The 25,889-nt window shown below is 47.9% G+C and overlaps 1 protein-coding gene across 1 annotated transcript in view; it reads left to right on the forward strand.

Annotated features, from left to right (window-relative positions):
• The first annotated feature begins 1,994 nt into the window (after positions 1 to 1,994).
• Rnf165 (ring finger protein 165) overlaps positions 1,995 to 25,889 on the forward strand; it is a 90,634-nt gene continuing 66,739 nt past the window's right edge. The window contains exon 1 of the mRNA XM_042675283.1: positions 1,995 to 2,055. Coding sequence (XP_042531217.1) covers positions 1,995 to 2,055 — 61 coding nt within the window. The remainder of the gene's footprint in view (positions 2,056 to 25,889) is intronic.

The raw sequence follows: 25,889 nt of genomic DNA on the forward strand, positions 1-25,889 counted from the left end.
TTAACCGATAATGATAAAAGAGCTGGTGGTAAAGGGTTGGAATGATAGAGGCAGACACTGGGGACTATGGGTGGAATTTGTCTTTGGTTGCTGTTATCCCTAAGTACTCCAGTGGCAGCCAGAGGGGTTTAGAGTAAGGAAGAGGAGCTCTGTGAGACCAGAAGGGCCATTGCTACTAGAACTACGGAAGCTGTCTAGGTCACTTTTTCTCTTTTGTCTTCACCTTTGCTTACCTCACCTATCCCATTCTTCACTTACCAAGTCTTAAACTCCTAGAAGTCGTTTTCCTGGGATCAACCCCCAACTACTTGCTCAGCTCCTATCTTCCTGGCTGACTGCTCCTTGGAGGTGGCATCCTTGTCCAGCACCCAAAGCTGATGACCCTCTCTGCTCCCAGTAGGCTGGTGGAGCATGGCCTGTTGAAGGTCTCTGGGCTGCTAGGGCTAGGATCTCAATTTCATCAGCACCTACTGCCTGTGCAGGATTAACTGTGTGGTCCTCCTCATCTCTAAGGCCTGATAAGCTAGGTTGGGTTAGGTTCCTACTATTATCATCTAGTTTTTACCAGATTCAGTAAATAAAGGAGCCACTGGATTTTGCAGAGAGGCTCCAGGGTAAGAAATGCCCTCTGTCTTTCCACTGATGGATGAGACTCAAGCAGCCTCTGGCCTTATGTTCAGTGAGCCTAGTCTGAGCATAGCCCTAGGAGATTTCATAGCAGATGGGCTGGCTGAGTTGGCACCAACGTGGTTTTAGCTGTTCATGTCGGAACAAGGCTTTTTGGGTGAATACTCTTTGCTTCTGTCTCTTGAATACCTGGCTGGCCAGCCACCGTCCCATGTGACATGGTAGCTGTGCCTCCACATGTGAGTCTGCAGGAACCTGATGTCATCTGTCTGCCTGCAAATGTGGAAGTGGGCGTGTCTGTGCACATGGCCTGGCGTCCCGGGTTTCTGGACAGCAGTGTCTTTTTATAGATTGTGCACACGGCTCAAATGAACGAGTGGTTTTCAAATTAGCAAATGATTGCAAGCTTTGTCTTCACAAGTGCAAGACTGCGGTGCATCGAGAGCCTTGGCTGCTCGGGTCTTACCTGTATCTGCATTGTGTGTCCCTTCTGTGTGTCTTTGGGAATGGGCTCCCGGCACGTGTCCTGCGTTAACAAGGCGTTGGTTCCGTTGTGTGAATGTCTGTGCGCAGTGCTTAGGTCCAGTTTGCGGCTGTTTGCTTGCCTGCCAGTTTTACTTGCGCCCAGCAGTCAGGCTCTGCACGTGCGGCAGCCTCCATGCGCACGTCCCTGTGTGACCCGTGCGCGGTGCGCAGGGACCTCGGGGTCGTGTGCACTCCGTGCGCTCGTGCCCGGCTCTGCACTAACGAACGCACTTCCACATGTCTGAGAGCACGTCCCTCTCCATTTGTGCATTTTGTGTGTGCACGCCGCCTCCCGTGTGTGTGTGTGTGTGTGTGTGTGTGTGTGTGTGTGTTAGGGCATTGCCCGCACGCTCCGACCCACGGAGCAGCAGCGACCCTCACTGGGTTCCACGCGTCCCGTGGGGCCGACCCCTCCTCCGCGGCGCCCCGCAGCGGGCCGCAGCGATTGGCCGCAGCGATTGGCCGCCCGCTCGCTCCCCGCCGTCACCCCGCCCCCTCCCCCACCCGCGCGCCCGCGGTCCCCGCTGTCCCCCGCGGTTCCGGCGAGGCCGCGCCGCGCTGCGCTCCGCTCCCATTGGCTGCGCGCGCCTTTGTGTGGCGGCAGCTGCGGCCCCAGCGCCTTTGAATGTCGAGAGGGGCCGGGAAGGGAGCCTTTCCATGGGCCATCTGTCTCCCCGCCAGCCGCCGCCCCACCGCCGCCCGCGCCCCGCGCTCCGCCTCCCGCCCCGGCGGTTCCCGCAGCCTCGCCACCGCCCGCGCCCGCGCCCCGGAGCCGCGCCACAAAGGGCCCGCGCGCAGCCGCCGCCGCCGCCGCCGCCGCCGCCGCCGCGCGAGGAGCCAGGATGGTCCTGGTCCACGTCGGCTATCTCGTGCTTCCCGTGTTTGGCTCTGTGCGAAACAGAGGTATCGCTTTTTCCTTTCGGGGTCTGCTTCGGAGCGTGGATCGCCGCAGGCACCGGGGCGGGAGTGGGAGCCGCGGGTGGCCGGGGGGCTCTGGGCACCACCGCGAGGACTCAGGGAGAGCGCTGGCTGCTCTCCACCCCATTTGGGGGAGACCCCCCCCCCCACCCCGAGTGTGGGGACAGCCGCTCTCGTGGGAGCTTTTGTAGTGAAGTTAGGGTTTGGTGAATTTGGGTCCCTCCCTTCCCAGCCCCACTCCCCCCACCCCCCAATTCTTTGCGGTGGACGTGGTTCCACTGAAATCACAGCCCCTTCCCCTAAAATACCTTGCCCTGTGTGATCGAAAGAAGATGAGAGAAACGTGTGTGTGTGTGTGTGTGTGTGTGTGTGTGAGAGAGAGAGAGAGAGAGCGAGAGAGACAGAGAGAGAGAGAGAGAGGATGAATATGAGAATGTAAGCTCGGTTTTCTGTGGTCGTGTCCCCCCCTCCCCCGTGTGTGTTTTCTGTTATATGTGTTTCACAGCTCTTCAGTTTTTGGTACTTAATACCGATGGTTAGTTGGGATCTGGGCATCTGACCCATCCCATGCCCCCGCCCCCACCCTCTTGTGGGCACTTGCACATTTCCCCATCCTCTCCCCCCCACCTTTAACCCTTTTTGTGTTATTGCCCTTACTCTCCTCCGCAATTGTCTTTGTGTGACAGTTGCATTTATGGGTTCAAGATTCGTGTGTGTATGTGACTAGGTGCATGTGTGTGTGTGTGTGTGTGGTGTGAGTGTGTGCGCGCGCGCGTGCCTGTGCCTCAGAGGGAGATCAGACGCGCGCTGCCGTGCATCCCCGGCCGGGCTGGAGAGGGTTGTCTGGCCCTGGGGTGTTGTGCTGTGTGAGCGGGTGAGGTGGGAAACTGCCCTCACGTCCGGACTTTGCCCCCATAGCTGTCGACTTTGTTTTTTAACTGTGATCTATGGGGTGTGTTTGCACGATCCCCTTTCCCCACATCCCCTTTCCCCTTACATTCTGCTACAAGAGCTTGATTTTTCCCCCCTCCTCTCCTCCCCCATTTCTTCCATTTTCTTTTAATCAAAATTTCCCACCTCCAAAGCAAATCCAAGATGCATTTCAATTCATTTTTTTTTTCTTTTTGTATTCTGCCTCTGGACTCACATTTCTCTTCTTGGAAATGTTTCTTCTCTCCCACTCCACGTCTGCTTACATTCCTGCTGGCTAAGGCCCTCCTTAGGACCCCAGCCACTTCCCCTGCACACTGAATGATGTCTTCCCTGCTGACCCGGCTCCCCTATGGAGTCAGGGTGGGGGTGGGGTCCAGGCCCAGCGCTTTAGTGCGCCCCAGGGGCCCGGACTGGGCCAGGCTAGAAAAGCCGCGCCCTCTTCCAGCCCAGCTGTCTCCAACCCTGCACCCAGAACCCAAAAGGCAAGGTTCCCTACCCGCCCCCTCCCCCCCAGGCCTGTTTGAACTGCAGTTTTTTTTGTGTGATGATAGAATGATGACATTCTGCATTTATCAAATCTTTTTTTTTCTTCATTGTGTAGCTCAGTGAATGGTCAACTCGCTGCTGTGTGCGCTGTGACCCTTCTGCCTCCGCATTTAGCTGTATTGTGACACCCCTCTTAACCATTTCCTGTCTCCATCCGAGGAAGGCATTGCTATTTAAGCGGCAGTATCCCCTATCTCAGGCCAGCCTAGCATGGGATGGGAGTGGGGGGGTATGGAGGGGGGTTGTACCACATCTCCTTGAAATGCCACCCCCTCCCCTATACACAGTTTTCTCTTATTACTTGGCATTTCCTCTTAAAACGGGTGTGGAACGTTACACTAGGCAGAAATTAAAAAATGATTAAGAAGGATGTTGAGCCTGAAAGTATAATTATCCTGATTAAATCATTATCATCCTCATTAATACCACCAATCTCTAAATACCATTGCAGCATGCGGGGTCCATGTTTTGAAATTCAAATTGTTCAGCTGCCTTTAAATTTTATTTTTAATACCACTCCTCTCCACCACCACCAACAAAAAAAAATTCCAACAAAACCCAATTCTGCCCAGTCAGTCCAAGTTTACTTTCAGGGCAAACACACCCACAGGAAATCTAAGTGCTGAGGGGTGAGTTGGGCTGTGGGTAAAATTTAGCCCAGTGTGCTAAGAATTCATGACCTTCCGATAGAGGATACTAATGCTTAACTCAACAAAGTCCTAAACCACAATCTTCTTGTAAAACTATTAGATAGTCTGCCAGCTTAAATCTGTTCTTTTTAGTTTCCATTGTAGTAGTGTAGGATGTAGGCCATTTCAGAATAGATGTAGAGAAATAACCATTTTTGTATCTTCATCTTGTTTAGCCGAGTACATTGCACTGTAAATCCCTGTTAAGTGGATTCCTTTTGCCTTGGCTTGGAGGTTGCAGCACCCTACTTTCCAGTTTTCTGGGTGGCTATCATCTGGCCTCCTGGCAGCACCCAGAAATAACTGGAAATTATATTTTGTTGGAGGCAAAAATTACTGAGTATGTATATATATATACATATAGTAAAAAGAAAATCTTGGATGAAATGGTAGTTGCTGCTATTATAGCCTCTGAAAATTTGGTGCACTAAGTAAGCTCTCTGGCTTAAAGGGAAGCCATGGCCATAGGGTCTTAATTGTTTAATTGTACAATGTCAAGAGCATCTTTGGACATCTGCCCTGGCCCTCAGAGCTTCCCCTTTAACAGCCGGCTCCCTTCTGCTGCCTGGCCAGCCAGACCTGCTTGAAAACGGAAACAAAACCACAGCAATCGTGAAAGAATAAGGCCCCTACTTCAAGGGTCCTTCCAAAATAAAGTCCCAAGTAGCCTCCCCAGACTGCCACTTGGCAATCTGAAAAGAAAGAGGAAAAAAAAAAAAAAACAGAAAAAAAACAGAAAAGAAAAAAAAAATCTCAGCAAAATGGTTTTCCATTAAACAGGGGTAGCGTGTTCTGCTGTGCTGAATTACTTCCTGTTCTTATTTTGTGGGTAATTTTTTCTGTATCAAATATCCTTTTGGTTGTGTATCTTTTTCACCTTTTCTTGTACTAAAACTAAAGCATGATCTGTATTTTTTTACATCCCCCAGTTGACAATGTACAGCGCTCGGTTAGAGATGTTATTACCCTGCTGAACTGTACTGTGGTCGTGTAGCCCGGGCCATCTGCTCATTGTACGCTGCTTTTGTTCTGTTGCCCTTCCGAAGCATGGTGGGCCAGCCTTTTTTTTTGTATCGTGTGCATGATGACATTGTTACACACAGAATCCACTAATACTAATATACAATCTCTCAATAAAGAACTAGTTTTCCTATATTAACCTAGTGTGCTTTTTCTCTTGCTGTTTTCCCATTTATTGTCGTATCCTGCTGTTTAGATTTTCCCCTTGCTTTTCTATCCCTACCCTCACCCACCCACCACCCCCACCTCCCATTTGTAAGATTTGAGTGAATGCCTTTTCTTTTTACTTTACTCTTTTTCCCCCCTCCTTTTTGTGGTATAGATATGGTGACTTTAATCTCATCGAGTCCATATCTTCTAACAATAGAAGTCTGGGGCATGGGAGGGGTCAGCTGTCTTGTCACACTGAACAGCTCAATTGCATAGAGATCACCTATCTTTGGCTACCTGGGGACTCAATACTTCCCACATTTCATCTTAGTTTCCAAGTTCCATAGCATTGGGTTTATTGATGATGCTGGTGAAGAGAAGGAAAAATAACACTTAGGTTGAGAAAAGGGATACTGTTCTTAACTAGCAATCTTGTAGCATTTCAAACTCGCCTGACAAGCCCATTTTAAGTTGTGTTTTAACTTTTCTGTTTACTGTCATTGATTTACTGTCCTTAAAAATCATGCTGAGGTGACATGTGACACGGAGTTAAAGCTCTGATCAGAAACTCTAAGGGACCTTCTTCTATGTGCATATTTAAATTCTTGGGACTTGTGATGTAAGTTTGGCATGGAAGATGTTTGAAACAGAACCCCACTGAGACTACCCTTTACCCTATCCCAGGGTGGGCACTGGACCTGGTACTGTAGGAATAAGATGGTCTGTCTGCCGGCTGTGAGCCAGTTAAAGCTGATTATAGTCTGCTTGCCTGACAGCTGCTTCATCTGTGGCCCTAGGGCCTCTCTTGGGAGAAAGCAAGCCAGATCTTGGCCATTGTCTAAGTTTGTGTGTTGGAGTGGGGGTGGAGATCAGGAGGGAAGTCAGGACAAATGTCCAGATTGAATTGGAAGAAGAACCTTTAGAAGCATCTCTCCCTCTCCACCCCATAATTGCATTGGAGAATCCAGTGAAGAGGTATTTTTCCCCCCTTGAGTAAAACCCAAATCCAAGCATTTGTCAATTATACCTATTCATTTTCAGCCCAGAACAAGCCTTGCTAAATGAGGCATTTTAGACACCAGAGGAAATCAGTTGATTAAAGAAATTCATGGTTTCTTAAAAGGGTCATCATTTGGGAGCCGTTTCTCTTGGCGGACGTGCCTCAACCTCACTTCTGTGGGCTGTCTCCAGGGCCATCTCTGATCCTTCCCTGGCGGCCGGTGGGCACTCTTGTGCCTGACCACTGTGCTTCCTTGCTTATTTTGGTGTGTGGCCTCCTTTGACACCCCCACCCCCAAGCTCGCCCCTCAGGCTGCACTCTCTGCTTTGGCCCTTTGTTCTCTAGCTCTTCCCAGCCTGTGGGAGAACTGAGCTGATTTACTGTGACACATGGACACACATGCGTGTTTCCAGCAGAGGCTGGGGCTGTAGTGTGAGCAAGAGGCCTCTGCAAGTTTATGAGGCCAGTTGTTGACACTTTCATGGTAAAAAATCTTTAGGAAATATTCAGTTCGCATCAGACTTAACTTTGATCCTAGTTTGAGAAAACAAAAACATCCCCCTTCCCAGCCATTCAACCTCAACAATAATCAAACGAACATTGGGTGATCACTCTCATTATTTTTATCCCAAAGATTAGACCAATATTAGCCAATGGAAGGTTTTATTATTCTGAGTTAGTGTTAAGCATGTCAGAATTGTTTGACAATACATTTTGAAGGTAGTTTAGTGACTTAGTAATAATATGGAAAGGTGTTGGGTTAATGGGCAATAATGTCTTAGCAATTCATCATGTGCACATTATGTTTGGCCTAGGTTGTCAGAACTAAACACTTAACTTATTAAGGAGCCCTCTCCACTACTGGATGATTCAACAACTACAAAGCTGTTGTACATCATATTTATTCTCTCAACCTTCTGACACATGTACACTTGAATAACTTTTGACTCCACACCTGTTAAGTGACTCATATAGCACAATCTTGTGATAAGGTGAAGTGCAACTCTTGTTTATAGCTTTTTTTTTTTCTGAGCTTGAGGACTTCTCTCTTGATTAGTATCAGACAAGGGTCACTTCATTAATGAATTTTCTTAAATAGTAATTTTCCATAAGCCAGCAAGTACAATTCAATAGTCAAGGTTAGGAGGAGATGCCACCGGAGCTACTGACATAGGCTGGCTACCTCTCTTCCTTAAGAGGTCTTCTTACCTCCTGCCCTACCCGTTCCCTATCTGTCCTATCTTTAAATAAGAAGTACCATTTTTGGAAACATAGCAATTTCCTAGACAAAGGAAGTGACAGCTCTGTGCTGTATTCAAGTGCACAGTGGAGCCTCTGCTCGAGTGAAGGCCAGATGACCTGCCTTTGACTCTGATCCAGGTGATGACCTTAGTTCTCTCAATCCTACCCAACACCATCACACACGTGTGCAGGATGTTTTTGCCTTCGTTTCTCTATGGATCAAGAGAGCTTTATAAAAATCCCTGGCTTAACAGAGTGTGAATGCAGAATTAGTATCTTATTCTCTGATGTAGTTCAGCCGCTGATAAACTAACATATTTTCAAGAGAACCGAGGAAAGGGCTTACTTGGAGAGATTCAGATTTTCAGGATAATTAAGAAAGAATAGCAAACATGACCCCACAGTTGAAGCACCCACAATGCCTGTTCCTCGTGTGTTCATTCATTTTTCCCTTCTTTCACTTGTTAGTTCATTTAGTTAATGAGTGTTCCCAGAATACCTGCTTGGGGAGCAGGGAGAAAAGCAAGCACTGTGCTAAGGAGGCATACCAAAGAGAAGGGGGCTTCTAGCACTTACGTTGAGGCAAAGAAAAAAGTACTTACACCGCTTAAATGTATGGCTGACCATCCTGGCTGGCAAGTTAAACTTGGAGCAGCCCGCACTTAAGTCCTAGTCCTGTCTTGACCCAGAAGGGTTAATGTAGACCACAGCTCTGAGCATCATACAGTCAATGCCCATCACAGAACCAAAATGACAGGTGTGTGCAGGCACCTGGTGCTGAGGAGGTGCTAAGGATGGCATCTCTCCCCTTCACAACTACAGGCATTCACTGGCCTGAGGACCAAATGAAGTCAAGGATGACTGTGGCTGAGGAGAGGGTTGTAAAGGCTTCGAAGGGTTTTGTGCACACCAGAGGGGGAAAAGAGGAGAGCTAGGGAGGCAAATGAGATTTTGGCCAAGAACAGAAGGTGTACACTAGGAAGGTGATGTGCGTGTGTGTGCGTGTGTGTGTGTGTGTGTGTGTGTGTGTGTGTTATAGGGCCATATATGCATATTGTTTCATAAAGATCTAGTCCTGTAGCATTGTTGTCCTGCCTTTGGATTTCTCTGGAGCACATCAAGAGTCACAGGACTCAAGATCTGCAGAATATAAGGCATGGCAGGGAGAGATTTTTGAAGGCAGTTTCTGAGTCCCATGGAAGAATTGGCATGCCAACATTTTGATTCCTGGAACTCTAGGGAAGAGTGGTATTTACTTGTTCTGGTGGCTGATGACAGAGGGCTGAGGCTGTAGTGTTAGCTCCTAGGAGGAAGCCATGGAAAGCTTCTAAGGTGATAGAGACCCAGATCCTGGGCCTGGTGGATGGGACAAAGACTTACCTTTTAGGTCTTACTGTAACAAAAGAACAGGATGGAGTTTAAATTGAGGGTCTGAGGGCAGGAGGTTTTTGGGGTGCTGGGAGACTGTAAAACCTCAGAGATGAACAAAGATGAAGAAGAACAATTTCAGGAGTCCTAGTGTACTGAAGAATATGTAGAATTTGGCAGAGGGAAGGGGACTGTGGACTGTGGAAATGTCTGGTGATAGAGAGTTCTAGTATTTTTTTTCTGTGCTGAGGTTTGATCCTAGATCCTTCTACATGCTAGGTACAGGCCCTCTGACACTAACTTACTTATATTTCTAGTCTCCCTTTTTGGTTTTGTTTTGGTTCACTCAGGGCCTGGCCTGAAACTAAAGATCCTCCTGCCTCAGCATATTTAGTGCTGGGATTATAAGCATACAACATCATGCCCAACTTCTAGTACTTTTTTTTTTTTTTTGGGTCCGGTCATGGGGTCTGAACTCTGGGCCTGGGCGCTGTCCCTCATCTCTTCAGCTCAAGGCTGGCGCTCTACCACTTGAGCCACAGCGCCACTTCCGGCTTTTTTCTTTTTGATTATGTGGTACCGAGGAATCGAACCCAGGGCCTCATGCATGCAAGGCAAGCGCTCTACCACTGAGCCACCTTCCCAGCCCAACTTCTAGTACTTTTAAACAGATTTCCATTGGAGTAACACATGAACATCAGTAGCTACAATCCCTCATATCTACATGACAATCTCTAGGCCTGACATCCCCTTGTGGGTTGTTGCATGTATGCGTCATTGCATGGCTTATCTTTGGGGCAGCTTGTTTTTGAAGCTGTGTCACTCAGTTGGAACAAATTTTTATCAAATGTTGTCTTTCCTAAGAACAGAGACTTGGGTGATGGGTGTGAGAAGGAATGCAAATATCAGGATTTTTTTTTTCTCTATGGGTTTGTAGAAAGGTTGCCTCTACCCAAGGAAGAGGAACTGAAGTGAGTCTACCCTAAGGAGAAGCGTCAGGGACCAAGGACAGGGGTGTGATAATGAGGGCCAGGCAGGAACAACGGGTAGCGAGTGGGCTCTAATTGCAGGGATAGGTAAATTCTCCCCAGTTTAAATTGTTCTCTTCTGTCATCTCATTTTGTCCTCAGCACAGCAAGTGCAGAGGTAATTGGAAACCAGAGGAGGAAACTGAGCCCCCACCCCCCGCAAAAGATACTGAGGCCCAAAGTGGTGAAAACCTTTACCATCTTCTCCTGCTAGTAAGTGGCTAAGGAAGTGGCTGAGTGTTTGTTCATCTCAGTCTCCACAGCCCACTAGGACTTGTAGGCTATCAGGAACCCCACAGGGCCCAGACAAAGCATCACAAAGCAATCCTTGCTCCTCTTCTATTTCCAATGGGACAAAGTTGGAAAGCCATGGCCTCTCCCTAACGTATGGGCTGTCAAGATACAAGAGAGTTCAAGTCTTCATTACTAAACCTGTGGGTAAGGTGATCCTCTAGGATCAGAAAACCCCTGAGAAGGAAGTGAGTGAGCTGGAGTCCAGAGTGGTGAGTTCTTCATCCTCCAGGCTCTGTATCAGAAGTGGCTTGGCCAGATTTCTGGGGACATTTGAGGGAAGTAGAGTCTGTGCCTTGATTTCCTCAGAATAATAGGTGGTCCTTTCTCATGGCTGTGCCTCTCATGTTGGGCACACTGTATCTTCCTTAGGTCATCTTGATGCCTTACAGATTACATCTTGTTACATCATAGAGTTAGCAGATTCCATGTTTAGAAAGCAAAGAAAAAGAAAAAAGTCTCTTAGGAGTCCACCCCTCTGTGATCACATGAATGATATATGCCTTCCATAGTTTTGTTCCTGCATGTGCTGTGTCTGTTTTGTAGAGCTGTAAACATGGCATATGAATAATTCTGCATTTCCCATTCTTACTTAACTTTGTGTCACAAGCATTTTCACATTTCACTGTGTTGTTTTGACACACATAACTTTGAATGACTATGTAAAATTTCATTTGCATGGTGGCCTGAGAGTCAGGGTTGGTGGCTTCTGATGCAATCAAATTGTCATAGGTTATAGGCTTCTCCATAGTGGTCCCCCCTACCCTCCACCAAGAATTAGTGTAATGAGGTTGACAGGTGCCAAACCTCTGCCTTCCACCATCCCTTTTCACCAACAGGTCCAGTGGGGTTCGGGGTGAAGAGCACAGGGTGGAGCTTGGGAGGAATAAGAGTGGTATAAATGTTCAGCATCCCGGGTTCTGGTTCTTCTTCTGCCACCAACTTTCAATTCAGTCCTGAGCAAGTTGGTTTCTTCCAGTCAGTTCTTAGTCACCCCGTCCACCCAATGTCTGTGTCCACAGTTGAGACCTCATCACATGAAGTAATGCATATGAAGCAAACCCAAGAGGCCAAAGACTAGAGTAATGATGACTCGCATTGTGCACGGTGGAAATAGCCCCGATCTTGAGTCCTGCTCTATCAATAACCACTCGTGCTGTTGGCCAAATCTGACTGCTGTGCAACTTCACTTCCTATCTGCCAAGGGAGATAATTGGCCTAATCGCCCCTTCTGACTTGAAAAAAAAAACCTGTCATTTCCTCCTGATGAGAATAATGTGAATTTTCACTGCCTTTTGTGCCTCTTATTGGGACAGCAGCCATATGACCCTCGGTACCCAGTGGGCACGTGTCCTTCCGCAGGCCAAGGGTAGGAAGGGAAGGAGGAGGAGTCACGGGTCTTGGGTCCTGACTGGCGAGTGGCCCATCCAGGGCTATGAGCCCGGAGTCCAGTTAGGGCTGGAGAGGCTGCAGCTCTTGTCCTTTAGCCATCCCCTGAGGTGTGCCTGCCTGGGGCAGGAGCCCTCTAGGAAGCACCCCCCCCCCCCCCAGCCTGCAAAGGTTGGTGACATCACCCACATGGTGGCTTGGCCCCAGCAGTGGCAATGCAGTCCCCTCGCTCTCATGGTTGGCCTTTCAGAGCCTGGGAGAGGAAGTGGCAGAGCTTAGTCAGCACCGCCTGCTGCGGTGGAGAGGGGCAGAGGAGCGCTGGAACTGGAGGAAGCAAGGATTCAGCCAGCACCTGTCTCAAGGAAGGCAGGAAGCTCGACAGCTGCTGTACCCCTTGGGGCTGGGAGGCGGAAGAAAGGGTGGCATACTCTATGTCTGCCCCAGCCAGCCTGCTTAGCTCCAGCTCTTCCTTTGTTGCTCCCTTCCTGAGAACGAGGGTTCCATTACCACCCAGCAGCCTTTGAGATCAGATGTCAGCTCTGGAAGCTAAGCAAGGTGGGGACTGGTTATTACTTGGATGGGAGAGCTCAGGCGTCCCCGAGGATCACTCATCTCTTGAAGCAACTGCTGTGCTCTTGAACTCAGTGTAGGTTGATGGGGTTAATGTGCCCTCTCTTGCCAGAGCTGGCAACAACAGCCTTCCTGAAGTCAATAGTGGCTTCTACAAGACCGCAGAACCTCCACAGCCTCCTTTCCTGCAGGACAGGTGGGCAGGGCCCCTCGGGACCGCTCCCTCCACCCCCTCCACCAGCGAGGCATCTTCAGCTCTGTTGGCCAGGGCTGAAGACTGTTTGGGGAAAGGTGAACTGAACCAGGAGGCCCAGGCCCTAGCAACCACCCCTTCTCTAGTCTTCTGCACTGCCAGGCACCCCAAGGCCAGAGGGTGTGAGTCCTGCTGAGGGAAGGGGACCACAGGGGCGGCCACTCAGCTTCAGCCCTGGTTCCATCCGTGCCCACCACAGTCCCTTTTCCTGGCACTAACATGTGGGGAAAGGGGGTGTCACTTCATCTTGGCAAGCCCATGCTTCCCCAGGAGACAGATCCCCAAGAGAAAGGGCAGAGTGACCAGAGCCAGACTCAGGAGTCACTGCCTCTGACTGCCCCAGCAGGGTGCTCACTCACCCCACAGATTCCCCGGGCCTGAGCATTGAACTTGTAGCTCTCATGGGGAGTCGTGTCTGCCCTGGTGGAGCATTCAGACTGCAGAGATCCTAAGTGTGTGCTGATAGACCCCTAGACTTTGATTGCGAGGATAGAAAAGTTTACCCTTGAGTGTTGACCCTGGACTGTCCACAGAGTAAACCCAATACAGTTCCCAGTTTTGCCTCTCAACTTCAGGAAAGGAGATTTTATATTACATAAAAATATTCTACATTATATTATAAATAGATACTTTATATATTGATATTTTTATATTACACTAAACATCAAACTCTAATGCCAACAGTTAGAAACTTGACACCAACTTTATTATAAAGTAAAAATTATAGAGAATTTAGATGGCCTCTGGCCCAAGCTGTCCAGTGCTGGAGTCAAGTGCCCCAGTCAAGAAAAAAAAACCAATCTTTTATCTGGGTGCTGGTGGCTCATACCTATAGTTTTTACTACTCAGGAGGCTGAGCTATGTGGATTGAGGTTAAGGAACCAGCTTCAGTGTACATACCCAAGAGACCCTTATCTCCAATTAGCCAGCCAAGACCTGGTCTGTGCTCAATTGGCAGAACAGTAGTCATAAGCAAAACAAAACAAAACAAAACCCCAAAAAACAAAACAAAGCAAAAATCCCAAACCCCAAACCAAAAAACCACAGAAAACAACCTAGAGTCTCTGAGCTCAAGCTTCAGTACAGGCACAACACACACACACACACACACACACACACACACACACACACACACATTCCACAATACTGATCTTTTGACTCTGAGAGCCAGCAAGCAACTTGCATCTTGACTCAAGACTGTTTGGAAGTGGCATGAGCCCCACAGCTCCAGGTGGGCTATGATGGGGTGCTGCTTTGTGGAATGCTTGAAAACAGTGTGGGGTAAGCAAACACACACCTGTGTATTGAGGCTAAGAACAGTCTAAGGGGTCTTTGGGAGAATGTGTAGGGGACCTGGGCAGACAAGAAAGACAGGCAAGTTTCACTTAATTGATTAATCAGTTGCTATCAGTGTGCTTTGGGCCATGGACAGACAAGGTACAGATATCCTCTGGGCACAGCCAAACTGGGGAGACTCCTAAACAGACACACAGAAGGTAGAGAATGCATCGATCCAGCCCCATGGAGGGACTCAATAGTTACGCAGGCCAGCTAGTGAGGTCTGGCCAGCCAGGAGGTATTGTAGCACATGGAATTGGGAGAAGTATTGCAGCCTGCAAAAGTCTGGGGAGGGAGGGTGCCCTGGAGAAGACAGATCAGGGGCTCCCTTGCAGTCAGAACCTCCCAGAGACAAATATCATCCAAGAGGTGAACTTCAGAGTCCTGTGGCTGTCACCTTTGTCTGATTTTTCTTTCTCTTTTTTGGGAGCCTTGGGCCCTGTCATTTCACTATCATCTCATCCATTCCAGTTTCCTTTCTCCCTGTCCCTTCCTTCTCCCTGTTCTGGCCATTTCTGCTGTGATTCTCGGCCTCTGCTTGGCTGGCCTGGTTGGGTGCTCCAGTGGTTCACCATGCTGTCCCAGGAACAGAGTCACATGTAGGGAAAAGACTGCCCAAGGAGCAAGGTCTCCAAGCCTCTGAAATGAGCAGCTGCTAGAAGCACTGGTTCTGCTCTCTGCCAATGGGATTCTTAGCTTATCTGACAGGCTAAGTGATGATCAAGTGAGTCCTGGATGCCACATACCCATCAAGACCCTTGGTACTGAGCCAGACTACCTTTACTGGCAGTTGTCACAGGTAGATGCCTGTGGCTGCCTCCTGCAAGGCGTCTTGAATACAGCATGGGAAAAAGAACTCTGAGCCTCAGTGTTCTTTACCTGAGAAATGGAAGCAATCACAGTGACTCCCTACCCATCCTGCAGCAGGGTGATAAAGAGGCTTAGATTGGTCATGGGTTGATTCAGTTCATCTAGAAGGTATGCTCTGAGGACAGGTTTTTACACATGCATAGGCCCAGTTCCAGGCTCTGGGTACAGGAAGATGACACCAATACAATAGCAGCAGATGTTTGTGTAGGGCTTACCCTGTTTCAGGCTCTTCCCCAAGCCTGATACTTGCCTTAAAGAAGCATCCTCCTGGGAGACAGATGGTGGATGGCCTGCAACCACAGTCCTAAGGTAGGTGCTGGATACTTTTTTGGCCTAGAGACAGATATGTTGGGGGAAGTAATGCCTTGAGATGCTAATGACCGAGAAGGGCTAAGGGATGCAGGACTGAGTAGATGAGGCCAAAGTGGCATAGGCCTGGGGCAACAGGGCTAGGATGACTGAGAAGGGAGGGAAGCTTGAGGCTCTGTCAGCCCTACTGGTCACTGTAGCAATATGGTTTGTCTGTCAGTAATGCTGGGGATAAATAGCTTTTGTTAGGAATAAAGTACATACAGTCTATTCTGGGCCCTGAGCTTGTCTTGATCAAAAGGCTGGGAGCGAGAGCTGGGCAGTGCCCTTGAAGACCAAGAAGATAGGTCCCCATAACCTCCCCCAAAGCAATGGTGGGCCGTGCCCGTGCAATGGAGGGAGTTAGCTGGTGCTGAGATGGGAAGGTGGGGATGGCGGGGGAAAGCTGAGTGGAGGGGGGCTGGGAGAAATGGGTAGACATGACTTTGAAGTAGGGATGTTGGAAGAATTTCCCACACTGTCCAAAACAACACTAAGCCCCTTGAACTGCTAAAAATTATTTCTACAAAAGAGCTACATGTTTAACCAATTTGGAGATGCTATGCATTACACATCTGCCTTGGAGCATCTCACTGATTATTAGTACATCAAGAGCTCTGGTAAGCCGAGCATTGGTGGCTCACGCCTGTAATCCTAGCAACTCAGGAGGCTGAGATCTGATGATCACAGTTCAAAGCCACCCTGGGTAGGAAAAGTCCATGAAACTCTTACCCAATTAATCACCAAAAAACTGGAAGTGGAGCTGTGGCTCAAAGTGGTAGAATGCTAGCCTTGAGCAAAAGAGCTCAGAGACAGTGCCCAGGACCTGAATTCAAGCCCCACACTAATGAAAGAAAAGAAAAGAAAACAGCAACATGTCCCACCCCCACCCCACTCCTGCTAAGGCCTGCAATAAAGAAAGCCTGAGAGTCTAAGGGGTCTTTGAGCATTTCCCCAAACTATCTGATCACAGAATGATTTGGTATGTGCATGTATGCATGCGTGTGTGTGTGTGTGTGTGTGTGTGTGTGTGTGTGCATGTGTGCATGTGTGTATGCATGCACATGGGACTCCTAGAAACATCCATTGAATTTGGAGCCTGGAGCAGAGTTTAGGAAGTGCTACGCAGGAAACAAGATTACTTAGTTCATGATTGTGCCAAAGCAGCTTTCTTATGCTGAGGGGGAAGGGACACTAAAGGAAAGGAAAGGCATAAAAAGTGGCTCATTGGTAGGAGACAGCTGGTCTCAAGGTCCCTTGCACCCTAGTCTTCCTCCTAAGACTGCCAAACTTAGCTACTGTTTGAATCTATTCAGATTGCAATAACAAAATGTCAGAGGCCAAGTGCCTTGCAAACAACAGAAGTTTAATTTTCACTGTTCTGGAGGCTAGAAAGTCCAAGATCAAAGTACTAGCAGGTATGGTATGTGGCAAGGTCCATGGTTGTCTTTTTGCTGTAACTTCATGTAGTGGAGGAGTAGAAGGTCCTCATTAGTGTTCTAAGGACACTAATGATGTTTACTTGGGTCCTCACTCCGCTTACTACACACACACACACACACACACACACACACACACACACACACACACACACACACACACACACACACACACACGCCCCATAATACCATGAGAATACAGTTTCCATGTCTTCAGAGTGGGTTCTCTTCCTTGTCACTTGTTCTCTAGCAAATCCCTTGTCCCACCATGGCTGAATTCACACAGTAAATCTTCCAACAAGGAAGTGGAGATCTTCGTCCAGGAGGCCTGAGCACATCTCAGGCAGAGCCTAAGCCCAAGCGCAGAGCTTAACAGGGACAGTGGCCTGTGTGTAGGCTACGGAAGGGGCATTCCTGATTTGGTGTGACCTCTACCATGACAGGGAAAAAAGACAACATGAGTCCCCTCTGTGCAGCTATGTGTCCTGGGAGCCTTCCAGGAGGAGGTAGGTCTTGAGCTGGGATAGAAAGTCAATTCCAGGGCAGTGGCCAGTGAAAGCAATGGCATCTGAGGGGCATCAAGAGCACTGATGGTACTTGGTGGCCACCAACCCAGAGATCCCTAGCAGCAGCTATGGGGATAGTCTGGACTGAGGCAGAGGAACAGCAGCAGGGCCTGGAAGTAGCCAGCACCCCTACTCTGCTGGCCCCAGACAGTAGCTGTGACCTCTGCTGAGGGTGCCACTAGCCGGAAGACTCCTCTACTAGTACTCAGCTCTGTCACTTTGTGCTTGGAGAGTAGGAGAGACTGAATGCTATTAGTGTTTCTGCTCATTTTTATAAACTGTCCTTACAAGAAGCTGAACAGGCACATTCAGACTTATTTATGGCTGCTATTATTTCTTCAACATTGAGATTAATTTGGTGATAGCTGCTTATAAGCACTTTTATCATCAGATGTGGCCATTACCTGGGAGAGGAGGGCTGGGTTTGTGGACAGCCACATCAGGTCTCTCTGCCCTGGAGTATGTATGAGACTCACGGCCATAAATCATGTCAGACTCCAGTCAGACTGAGACCCGATCGCCAGAGATCCTGTACAGAAAGGCCCCCATGCTCATGTGCACAGAGGAAAAGCCTAGTAACTCAGCTGGAGAATGGAGAGTGGTAGGCACAGACATCTATGCACAGTGGTGCACAGACGTCTATGCTAAAGGACAGACCCTGGAAGGTTTCCCAACTAGGGAACTCAGCATTTAAAACATAGTATTAGAGATTAAAGTCAGGAGCTGGCACATGCTAAGCAAGTGTTCTGTCACTTGAGCTGCCATCTTACCCCTTGACCCTTTGTTTTCTTAGTTTTTGAGATAAAGTCTTGTAACGTTTCCCAAGCTGGCTTCAAACTTAGGATCCTATTGCCTCCTTCTCCTGAGTCACTGGGATTGCAGGCATATGCCACAATGCCTGGTTACAGCACTGAGCTTACATAATCTTGAGCCTACATTACAGAAGAATCATCTGAAAGCTTGATAAAATGCAGCTTTTTCCTCAGCCCTACAGAGCCACCACCCCTGAGGACATGACTTAGGGCTTCCCCAAGTGTGGACTTTTCTCAGGAGATCCTCTGGTAGGCTTGGCCATCACAGCTCAATGGGAGAAGAGTAGAGTCTATTCTAACCCAAGAGAGTTTATTGACCCATGGATGGTGACTTTGATCCTGGCCTGTTCCCTGTATTTCCTGGCCCTGTCCCCAGGATGGTGGCACTAAGTCCTCTACCTCAGGCCTTGGCCTTCCCTTCCCCACTACCGGCTCTTGAAGTGTCAGCAGAGCTCTTCTCGATTCATCTGAGAACCCCCCCTCCCCCAACTCCTTGGATGTTGTATGCCTCTTCTCAAGAGGCTCTTGGGTGGGCGTCAGCTGTTAAGCCCATCAGAGAAGGAAGCTGATGTGGACTTCATTGTATTTCTTTCCTTGCCTGGATTCTTCCATCGCTATAGCCTTATCTTTGGGGCACACATCATGTAGACCAGAACTCCTGAATCTGGTAACCTCTGCCATGGACGCTTTCACATGCTAGCCTAGCAGAGTGCGTTTACTGGATAGGATGGAAGTCTGGTTCTGGTAACAGAGACTTAACACTAGGACTATACAAACTGGTAGCAATGGTTTCAGAACAGCCAACAGCCAGTGGTTCTTGGGTGGGAGTGGCAGGCATTACTTGATATCAGAGACTTGGGCACTTCATTTTCTGTAGCTACTTTATCCTAACTGGGAAAATGAGCCAGGTCTGTTTTGCAAGTAACACAACAGAAGAAAGGAAAAGGTAGGAAAAGCACAATTCAGTGCTGCCTGTGATAAACCATTCACTTCCCATTGGCCAGAATAGGGTTACATGACTATGTTTAGCTGCAAAGGAAGCTGGGAGTATGTGCCCAGCTACACACAGGGGTTCCATTCCCATACAAGGAGAGTACTGGCATTAGGGGACAGCAAATCATCTCTGTTCTTAAGACCATCAGGCCTTACATTGATCCTGTTAAGGATTTCCCTGTATCAGCCCCTTTTAGATTAGTAGCAGAATGGGTGACCCTTGTGAGCCCTCTGTGGCTTCACCCAAATAGCCTGATAGCAGGAAGTGGGCAGCCAGCCCAGTGGAGGCACTAACAACATGGCAAAGTCTCCACATCCTTGGGACTAGCTTGCAGTTTTCTTCTTGTCCAAGGAACTCCACAAGAGAATATTAGAGAAAAAAAGGGGATGGTGACTGGCAAGTGCCAGCCCAAGGTGTGGTATAAGTAGATGCTCCATCAAAGCTTCAGGTCCTTAGGCAGAATGGAATTGTGCTCTCCCCTTAGGTTGCCGGGGACACTCGCTGGGAGTTCATAGGAACAGCAGATAGAGTGTCTGCACTCTGGGTCTGGCTGCTAGGTGAGGCTTGAGAGAATTGTGAGGATGAAATGGTGTCAGTGTGATTTCTAGCAAGTTGTAGACATTCAATGAATGCTGGCTTGCTATCTCCTGCACAATTGCTGTTGGTAAGGGCAATTACCTAAAAATTCCTTAGTTACACCATGTCCCTATGTAGGTGGAAGTATAGGAGAGACTGAGAGTCAGAGAAGGGCGTGGCACAGTTTCTGGCAGATGGAGGACCAAGACTCCAGCTTCTTAGAGTTATGTCTACTGTCCTCTGGCCTCAGCCCTCCCTCTGTGGAGGGAATGAGACAGCTCTCTAGAAAAGATAACAGACACAGGTGGATCAAGGCTTATAGACATGGGGTTGGGGGCTGGTGTAGCAGGGGCTCTCAGTTAGTGGCTTGGCTGGGCCCAAGGTAATTGTGTCTCAGTCTTCCAAGACCCAGGTCGCTGAACTTTTAGCCTAGGAAGGATTCTAGAGCCATCTTACCCACCAACACTGCCCGACTACATTAAGGGGGGAAAGGATTTGGCAAGCTCACTCAGCAGACACAGAGACTCAGGCCCTGCATCTCAGTCTCCAATCGTTCTCCTGAACTAGGTGGGCAGAAGCTTTTCTCCCCTTCTTTTTTGCCTACAACCATGCATTCTGCTCCTTCCTATACTGTAGTCAATGAAAGCCCAGGGAAAACCCAGGCAGAGAAACCTACATTTGCAGAGGTACCCACAGTGGAGAAGGACAACCTCTGAAAATAGATATGATGGGATAGGATTTGAGGCTCAGGGATCAGGGCCTGGGGCTCACTGGAATGTGTTGAAGGGGAAATGGGCAAAATCCAGATATAGCTCCCAGGATATTGGAGTAGAGGTGAACTGATATAGGTCTGCAGAATCTCAGGGACGGTTCCTACCTTTAGGCTGTGAAGATGAGTTTACTCATTGCATTAGTTTTCATCATTGTGACAAATACCTTAGAGAAGCAACTTAAATTAGGGAAGATTTATTTTAGCTCATGGTTTGAGAGGTTCAATCCATGGTTAGTTGGTTCCATTCTTTTGGAGTTAAGTTGTGCTCTGATGGGAGCAAAGTTAACTATCTTATGTTGGCAAGGAAAGGGAGGAGAGAGAGACAGAGACAGAGAAAGACATGGAGAGACAGAGAGGGACACTGAGAGACACTGAGAGACAAAGAGATAGAGATAGACAACTGTAGGGAGAGAAATAGACACCAGAAAGGGCCAGGACAAGACAGACTTTTTAAGGAACACTCCAATGACCTCTTTTCTCCAACCAGGCCTCTCATTAAATAACTATGAACTAGTCAGTGGACTAATCCACTGAAGCTAGTGCCCTCATGATCCATTTGCTTCTCAGTAGCACCATCAGTGGGGGGATACTTCATACTCAACCCTTAACACTCACACACAAAGCACAGACTGGGAGGATACTTACCAGGATTGGTAGTTGCCCAAATCCTATTGACAAGACAGAAACTCTTCTGTCTTAGAGGCCAAATCAGAGAAACCTTTATAAGAGACATTGACAGAATAGCTCCAGGTTCTGTTCCTGATCCTCTCCAGGGTTTTTAAAGAACTTACCCCTCCTATTAGCTGCAGTGTATGGATTAGTCTTCAATGTATCCAGTATAACACTTCACATCTTGAAAATTGAAATGTGCTCTATAAACGACAGTGTATTCTAGTTTAATTGCCTCCTAAAGATCTTTTTAGTGGTTTATAAAATGATAGGACCCCATGCAATTGATGGCTTCATGGGATCGAAGCCATTTGGCATTCTTTTTTATGGACTCTACACAAAGCTTTAGGGGCCACACATAAATCCACAGAATCCTCAGAGGAAAGCATCAGCCCCAAGTTTCTGATTTTTTTGGATTTCTTGCATGGTTATTCTCCATCATGTTTTCCACATTCTCAACATGGCTCAAGGACTTGGGAGGATGATCACAAGGGAGTGGACCTAAAATTAGCAAACTGGGAGACCAAAGTTCTGAAGTCCCTCTGATGAGATTCAGCCTGGTCCTTCTTACTTGGGCCAGAGGACTCCTTGTTGGTCTAAGGATGAGTGTCCTTTATCTACTTTACTGTCCAGTCAGGCAAGGCTCACAGGAGATACTGTCTAAAAAGGCTTAGACAGGACAGAAGTATTCTTGTTCATATTTTAGAAAAATAGCACTGATTTTCTTAATCTTCCTTCACCCTCCAACTACCTATCTAAGCCCTTTCCTTTGTCACAATCTCCTAGATATTTGGGTGACTTCAGGAATGCTGGTTCCTCCTCCTTTTGCTCCTTCAACAGTTATGGCTTCCAGGTCCCCAGCAATGTCTCTCAAGTCTTCTTGCCTTGATGCTTCTTGAATCACTCTTGATGCTTCACTCTCTGCTTGGCTTCCTGACAGGGCTTTGGGTGCCTTGCTCCTTTGGAATCTCTCCACATCTCAGACCTTTCCTAACATGGATTTTCACACATGATCAAGGCTTCTCTGGGCCTGTACATAACTATCCCAGTCTGGTTCTCTCACATTAGGTACAGGACACCCATGGATGATGACAATGATGATGACGATGGTGATGAGTATGCAGAAGGGTTCTATGGTGGGAGAGGCATGGCCAGATGATAGAGCTGCTGGACCAGACAGGACTGGGAGTCCTAGGCAGGATTCCCATGGCTTTTGGCCCTTCACCAGGATGAGTCTAGCTCAATGCAGGCCCCTGGTTGACGTCTCATTTACTCTCTCCTTTATTAATTTCATGTTTATCAAGGCTCTTTGCAGAAGTGGAAACAGATATTGTCTTATTGTCCACTCAGTCATTCCTACACTCACTTATTCCGCAAGTATTGTCTGGGTGATGAGCTCCCCACTCCACCCCCACCGTCCCAGGCATGTTCTGGTACTGAGGATGCAGCAGTGAACAGCCCTCTGACTCTATGGAGTTGACATTCTAATGGGGGAAAGAAAACAGCCAACAGTAGCATGTCAGAGGTAACATATGCAATGGTGTAAAATGGCAAAGGGAACTGTGATGCTAGTGGCAGATGGAGAGGGGCCATGCACTTTAAACTTGACACTTAGGAAAAGCTTTGTGCTTACTGTTGACCAGAGCCCTGAAGTTTTAGGCAGTGATGTGAGGGGTCCAGTAGACCTTGAGTTTGCGTTCACCTCCTTTGTCAGGAGTATGGTGTAGGGAAGATACTTCCTGCCAATTGACTGGATACTTCAGAACACAATATGCTCAGCCCTCCAGAGCCAGGGGATCCACATGCATGGATTTCACCATCCACATTCGGAAAACATTTGGAAAAACAAATCTTATTTCTGTACTGAACATGTGCAGACCTGTTTTCTTGTCATTATTCCCTACACAGTGCAATACAACTATTTACACAGCACTTTCACTTTATTAGGTCTTATAAATAATCATTTATAATGATTTAATGCACACGGGTGGTGTGTGCAGGTTATATGCAGTTACTGCACTGTGGATACAAGGAATTTGAGCATCCTTGTGGATTTTGGAATCCTTTGGGAATTATAGCCGCCCTCTCCCATGCTAGCAAGGGACAGCTATGCTCACTCTGGACACAGAGGACACATTCAGAGTATATTAAGGACTTCATGAGTGCAGCTCAGATTGTGGAGGGATAAGTAGAGGTTGGGCTTTTCTCCCTCTGTAGTAGTTTCAGGTCCTTGTGTCCCAGGCCGGTATTCTTTTTGTTTTTGCTAGCCCTGGAATTTGAGCTCAGGGCTTGCTAGGCAGGTGCTCTACTACTTAAGTCATGTTCTAAGGTCTTCATGCTTTTATTTTTTTTTCAATAAGGACTCCCTCTTTTGCCCAGGGTATCCTGGACTTTGATTCTACTTATGTTTCCCATGTAGCTGTGATGACAGGAACCAATGTGTACCCAGATTATTACTGGTTGAAATGAGAGTCTCACTAATTTTTTTTTGCCTAAGCTGGCCTTGAAACATGATCCTCCAGATCTCTGCCTCCAGAGTAGCAGAGATGACAGATGTGAACTACTTTGTCTGTCTTCCAGGCCCTTCTTGATGATGTTTCCCTATTCTCCTCTCATGGTATCACCTCTTTTCCTCCAACTGCTTGCCTTAGGTCTAGGCTTTGGTCCCATCCAAGGGCAGGTTATAAGGGTTTCAAACTCAATTACAATGGAGACTCCACAGAGTACAGAAGGGTTCTTTCAAGCCAGAGGAGCCCTGAGCTGTTGTGGTGGGTTTAGGTGGAAATGGGGGGAGGCAACTGGCTCGATCAGTGTTCACTCCTGCCCAGCATTAGGGTAGATTGACCTTTAAAATCTCATCTTCTCAGCCTTTCCCCAGCTCTACTTCTCTGAGGTAGGAATCTATCTGATATATTATATATCTTAAAATATCTTAAATATAAGTTATTTGCTTTGTCATTAAAGAAGAAAGAAATGCACATAGGAAAAGCATGAGCTACATGGAAGTTCACTGCTGGACCCTGTTCCCCTCCACTCCCCTTGGCACACAGGTCTTTTACCCAGAGGTCACATTTGTCAGTACTGCTCACTTACTAAGTGTCTAGTACTGTTCTAGACATGATATACTCTGTAGGCTCTGGGTAGAGCTTACAGTCTGGCAGAGACAACATGTGGTCCACAGATAGCCATGTCATTGTCACAAGATTGAAGCAAGACCACTTAATGTGGGGGGCTGTGCTGGAAGAGGTTATTGATGAGTGGGATGATTTCCTGACAGACTTTCCAGAATCCCAGGAGCCTCAGGAATCTCAGGATCTTTGGCCAAGATACCAGCTCCTCTATTCACTTCTTACAGCGTGACATTGGACCTTGGGTATGGGCTGGGGGCACAGGACCCCATCCTGATGTTTGGGGGAAGTCATCATCCAGTTAGAAAGATGGGGCATCATCCATGAGAAGAATTGTCCTCATTTTCAGTGACTGCTACAACATAATGTCATAAGCTTTAGGGCCTTGACGATAGAGATGTGCTCTCTGTCAGTCCTGGGTCCAAGAACATGAAATCACAGTGCTCGCAGGAGCAAATTCCTCTGAAGGTACTATGGAAACTTAGACCCCTCAGTTTTCTGATGATTGCTGATAGTCTGGGGTTTCTTGGCTTGTGGCTCGCTTGTCTCTGTCTCGGTGAGTCTGTCTTCACACAGACTTATAATGATACCCATCAGTGTGGCATCATCTTAACTTGGTTACCTATACAAAGATCCTATTTCCAGACAAAGTTACAGGCATGAGGTCTGGGGTTAGATTGCTTTTGGATGAATCATGCAGGCCCAGAGGGTAAATGCAGGCAGCCTTTGAGGGCAGCAAGGATCCAGGGAAGCGGGGCAGGGCTGCCTCAGGCTGCTTCTATGACCTTTCCCAGCTCTCCTAATCTGAGTTTAGGTGTAGTGGCTGCAGAAGAAGAAAAAGAATGTCTCCTGGCTTTATAGGATGAGCTGACTGACATATTTCCCTCAAGCCTAAGCCTCTAATCCTTGATAAAATGTTTTCAAAGATCCTGTACCATCCCTTGCCCTCCTTGTCTCTGGACCAGCCAGATTCTTTTTCCATTCCTTTCCTGCTCACATTTCTAGGGAGAATCAATACATTTCTAGGGTCTACAGAAGGATCTGCTGAGAGCAGGCACTGGATACATCTGCCTTTTACTTTTTTTTTTTTTTTTGATCCAGTCATGGGGCCTGAACTCTGGGCCTGGGCGCTATCCCTCAGCTCTTCAGCTCAAGGCTAGCACTCTATCACTTGAGCCACAGCGCACTTCCGGCTTTTTTTTTCTTTTTGCTTATGTGGTACTGGGGAATCGAACCCAGGGCCTCAGGCATGCAAGGCAAGCGCTCTACCACTGAGCTACCTTCCCAGCCCATCTGCCTTTTACTTAAAGACTACAATAAGAAGACAGACTCCATCAATCAGCTTCTAGAATCTTGTCCCTATACAACTCTAGTCTCTCATACCTGTATCTGTAGCACTGTGGGTCTGGCCCACTGGTTAAGTTCTGGCACTGAGCTGAGACAAGTTCTTCCCCTTCCTGGACCTAAGTTGTCATCTGCAATGTGCAGTAGGAGATCCACTTGCATCTTAGGACTTCCATGGAAGGCAAATTGAACAGCCATGAGAAGCTAAGATTGTGCAGTTCGGTTCAGGGTGACAACCTGAGTTACTGTCCAACAGTTGGGGCACAATTCCAGGTCTAGGGATTCAGGATGGATGAGACTGGCTGTTTCCTGCCTGTAGGGGTTATGGTTGGCCTGCTGTGAAAGATAATCTTATGTAAGGAATTCATAAAATGACAAACAATGAGGGCAGATGTGGAAGGATATAACAGGGGTTTCAGCTGGTTTGTGGGTCAAGGAAAGATTTTCCATGGAAATGGTCCATAAGAGGGGAGACTCAGCCAAA

The sequence above is a fragment of the Dipodomys spectabilis genome, unplaced genomic scaffold, assembly GCF_019054845.1.
Source record: "Dipodomys spectabilis isolate Male_0828 unplaced genomic scaffold, ASM1905484v1 ptg000024l, whole genome shotgun sequence".
NCBI classification, from domain to species: Eukaryota; Metazoa; Chordata; class Mammalia; order Rodentia; family Heteromyidae; genus Dipodomys; species Dipodomys spectabilis.